This window comes from Guillardia theta (assembly GCF_000315625.1).
Source record: "Guillardia theta CCMP2712 unplaced genomic scaffold GUITHscaffold_249, whole genome shotgun sequence".
Classification (NCBI taxonomy): domain Eukaryota; class Cryptophyceae; order Pyrenomonadales; family Geminigeraceae; genus Guillardia; species Guillardia theta.
The window spans coordinates 36297-40689 of NW_005434427.1; the positions used below are offsets into that span (position 1 = coordinate 36297).

At 50.4% G+C, this 4393-nt stretch overlaps 1 protein-coding gene across 1 annotated transcript; it reads right to left on the reverse strand.

Annotated features, from left to right (window-relative positions):
- Positions 1 to 67: 67 nt before the first annotated feature.
- On the reverse strand, positions 68 to 1610 carry GUITHDRAFT_148852 (hypothetical protein; the record flags this gene model as incomplete). The annotated part of the gene is made up of 8 exons (XM_005819024.1): positions 68 to 127; positions 255 to 394; positions 660 to 696; positions 765 to 828; positions 879 to 931; positions 1127 to 1183; positions 1234 to 1341; positions 1605 to 1610. 8 exons carry the CDS (start codon positions 1608 to 1610, stop codon positions 68 to 70), a joined length of 525 nt encoding a protein of 174 aa, XP_005819081.1.
- Positions 1611 to 4393: the final 2783 nt, after the last annotated feature.

Genomic DNA, 4393 nt, shown 5'->3' on the forward strand with positions numbered 1-4393 from the left:
CTTACACCACCTCCTCCTCCTCTCTCCGCTTCCCCACGTTCATCTCCCTCACGCCGTCTTCCCCTCCTCACCTCTTCGGAAAGATGCAGGAAAATGTTTTCATCACGCAGTGAACGTTCGGATTCTCCTGTTGACACATGTCTGAGGTTTTGCCTGTCACCACTACCACCTCCTCGTCTGCTCTCCTTCGCTCGTGCTCTCTCGTCTTCTCCCCCTGCCTCCCCCTCGTCCTCATGCTCTACCACCACCACCACCTCCTCCTCGTCCTCCTCCTTCCCCTCCTCCTCTACTTCCACCACCACCTCCTTCTCGTCCACCACCACCACCACCTCCTCCTCTTCCTCCGGTCGAATTCTTACCTTCAGACGAACATGACTGATCTCCCCACTTCCACCTACAGCGAAAACCCATGAGCATGCACAAAAGAGGACAAGAGAAGTGAAGACAGGGGGAAGCGTCTATAGGTATGACAACGGAGAACGAAGATGGAGGTGGGGGAAAACAAGGGGGAGGGGAAGAAATAGACAAAGAGAGGAGAGCAGTGGAGGACAAGGAGGAAAAGAGGTAGGAAAAAGAGGAGGAGAAGGAGGAGGAGAGGGAGAGGAGAAAGAAAAAGAGGGAGAGGGCAGGTGAAGAGGAGAGTAGGAAAAGCGAAATACCCGTCTGATCGCCTCCAGCCGGTACTGCAGCATCGGGCTGTCCGATGAGTCAGAGAGGAGGGAGGGAGGGAGGGAGGGAGGGAGGGAGGGAGGAGACACTCGTACCTCAACCTTCTTCCTCAAGATCCCAACGACCTCAAAATCTTCCTCCTTCAATCGGATCCCCCTCCTGCATCCAGGTGGATGTCAGCCAGCCTGCTCACAACGCTTCTCCAAGACCTCAACAGGCTCCTCAGCTCGGTGTGACTCCTGCTCAAGGCCCTAGACGTCGACTGCAGGAAAGTGATGTAGTCAGCACTAGTCCTGTTGCGAGAGAGGATACTGTCTCACGATCCAAAACGTTCCAGTACACACAAACATCTTCACTAACTCACTCACTCACTCACTCACTCACTCCCTCACTCCCTCTCTCTCACACACACACACACACAAAAGACTCTGGCAGAATTTTTCATGTCATCGCTCACCCTCGGGGCGGCGATGTTGGTGCCGTCGCCATGGTCGCTGGGAGACGAAGGAACACTCTACAACATCCAACTTGTCAACAGTCAAGAGGGAGCGTGGACAAGCCCACCAGGTGCACGTTGTTGAAGTACTCGATGTCGATGTCGGGAAGCAAGGTCTGGGGTGCTAGAGCACCGGGAGCAGCAAGCAACGAGTATGTCTCTCCCTCTCGCAGCTCCTGCAGGGATACGAGTCATCTCAGCTCGCCTCCTCCTCAACTTCTTTCCTCCAGTTTCCACTTTGAGATCTTCTGAGGGCGTCCGCTTGAGTTCTCCCGCCGGAAGCTGAACCCTGTAGCAAGGCTTCTCAGTTGTCTTCTTTTTCCTAGTTCTCTCTTCATCTCTCCTCTCTTCATCTCTCTTCATCTCCCCTCTCTTGATCTCTCCTCATCTCTCATCTCACTCTCAATCCCGCCCATCAGCTATCTTCACATCCCCTCACCGTCATCACGCGGCCTGGAACGCTTCTGCAAGCCACAACGCTGCATGCCTGTCTGTTATCTTATGATGCAACAGTCAGCAAGTGTTTCATATCGCATGGTACAACAAATTATTTCTCTTACCTCGCAATATCAGTCAAGACAAGTGATCGCCGTCAATCCTTCCTCGGCATGGTAGGATTCTTCTCGCGCGGCACGGTCCTCCTACTAACTGTTAGCCGCTTCGCATGCGCGCTGACGTCTCAACACTCATAGGAAGGATACAAGGCTCAACATGGAATCTGAGTCTGCTGCTACCACATCCCTCCTCTTCATGCTCTGCCTGGGCTGCCGCACATTTCCACACATGGAAATCCGTCGAAGGTTTCCTTGTATTTGTTCACCAACACTTGGTGAGAGGAACTAGACAAGCAATCTCGACATTCTTTGAGGATCATGCGCCATCTCTTGTCTCTTGTTTCTCTCATGTTCTCCCCCTCTCCTCCTCTCCCTCTCTGTTCGCTTCCCCTCCATCGCCTTTGCAGCCCCCTGGGGCTGGCCAGCATGGCGGCAGGCACCAAGTTAGCCCCCATCTCGGTTAAATTTAGAACTCTTCCGCTTATTTAGTAAGTATTTGCTTGATTTAGATACTTTGGACGTAAATTAGGTACTATATAGTCTATTTAACCAAATTGTGATCAAACTTAAGTTAAAATTCCTTTGGTGGTGAATTTTCCTTTGAGGTCCTAATGCTCAGGAATGACTAAAAATAAGTCTCAACTCTGAATGTTTAAGTAGAATCCTTTTTAAAATAACTTAAAAGTATGGAAATTTAACTACTTTGTAGTTAAATTTACCGGGAAGTTTAACGGATCAGGGAGCATCACCCCACCCCTTCTCGAATCAAAACTCACCCCACCCAGTGAACTTCAACTTATGTGACCCCACCCCATATAAATCTTGTACCCACCCCTTCAAAATTATCAAAAGTACCCCTTACTTTCCTCTGAGGGAAACACCCACTACCCCTACTTCAGGAATTCAGAGACCCCACCCGTATCGAAGGTGACTTTCAGAGGGTTGATGGGGTGGGTTGTTTGCAAGGCGCAGGCTACAAACATCCATATTTGAAGGCAGCACGGGAACGGAAGGAGAGGGAGGAGGAGGGGAGAGGAGGGGATAGGAGGGGATAGAAGAGGAGGGGAGACGGGGAGAGGGGAGGAGGGGAGGAAGCTGAGGAGCTATGGGGATCAGGAACTAGGAGGAGACGAGGAGAGGGGAGGAGGGAGGGAGTGGGGGGGAGGGAGACATGATTCGTGCTGGGGGGCAAGAACCGAAGGAAATGGCAACTGAGACGAGAATGTGTCTTGTTGGATCCAAATGAAATTTCTGACATTGTTCAGGGCAGCTCCAGACAGTTTACTTCCAACCAAGACGAGCTAGTGATACATACGACATGAACGATATAGGATTTTCCCTCAGGAGGGACCGCACATTTTTGATAAACAAGCTTTCATTGAGTTGATTCGCGATCTATGAAACAACTTCGTTTTGATATGCATCAGACAACCTTCACACAATTATCAACAAATCTCTGCTTCCATCTCAATGTGCACACAGCGACAGCAAGTAGAACAGACTACACCCTAAGGATGAAACCCTCAGTTCTATCCAATCACTTGGTTGTAGATGTGTGAGTCCGCGATGTCACATAGCAACATCTGTTCTCACTCTTGCTGATTTCAATGCTTCTTGCAAGCTTCCCATCCCGTCACCCGGGATCAGATCATACAGGTGGTAGACGAGGAGACATGCAAGCAGAATAACACGGTAGAATTGATCGTGTTGTTGTGCACACAACCTCCGAGAATAAGAGAGAGCAGCAGCAGCAGAAGCAATCACTGCTGCGTTTAATACTGCTGTCGGCTATTTCCCCTACACGCGCTGAGGCACGGTATGCAGCATGTATGAGTCCTTGGTCCGGTCTACCACACATGTCCTTGATCAATCTATCACGATCCTGAGACCCCGGGCTTCATCATGACATGCCTCGTTTCAGCCTCATCTTGACCTCTTCTTTGCGCTAATCCCTCCCCTATACCTCTCGTCCTGTATCCTTCTCCCAAGAATCGTCTCACCATTCTGAATATCATCTCATTCCCCCCCTTCCCATCCTACTTCTTCTCTCCCGCTTCACCCCTTACTGTTTCCGACTCCCTCTCCGAATCTTGTTCCATTTTTCTCACTCACTCTAATCCTGCCCTGCCCTGCCCTGCCCTGCCCTGCCCTGCCCTGCCCTGTCCTCTCCTCTCCTCTCCTCTCCTCGCCATTCAATGCCCTGTAACCTCCCCGAAACGCATTCCCCTATGTTACCTGAGCCTAGAATGGATTGGAAAGGGGTGGGAGTGGTTTGGTTTGGTGCGGTTTGCTTCTGTTAATCTTAGATTTGTATGGTCTTGGGCCGTATCAGGTGGACGGAGTGTTCAACACTTGCTTCGAGGAGAAGTCAGAAGACAACTCAAGCGAAGGAGGCCTGGACTTGTTTTCAAGGCATAATGGCGTACTTCAAAAGCGAGAAGTCAACGAATTTGACTCAAGACGTTTGATCAAAGTTGGAGGGAGGAAATGGAATGAGATGCGAGAGTATTCTCAACCTAGAGTCTCATCAAACCTGTCTGGGTCGCAAGCCTTCTCCCCTATCCTTTCGAGTGCTGCTTCACGTGCTTCTGATCATGCTGGTTCTGTCGATGAAAATCAAACCATTCAACCTTTTCAGTCGTCTGGATTTCATTTTTCTTCGAAGCTCCCTCCT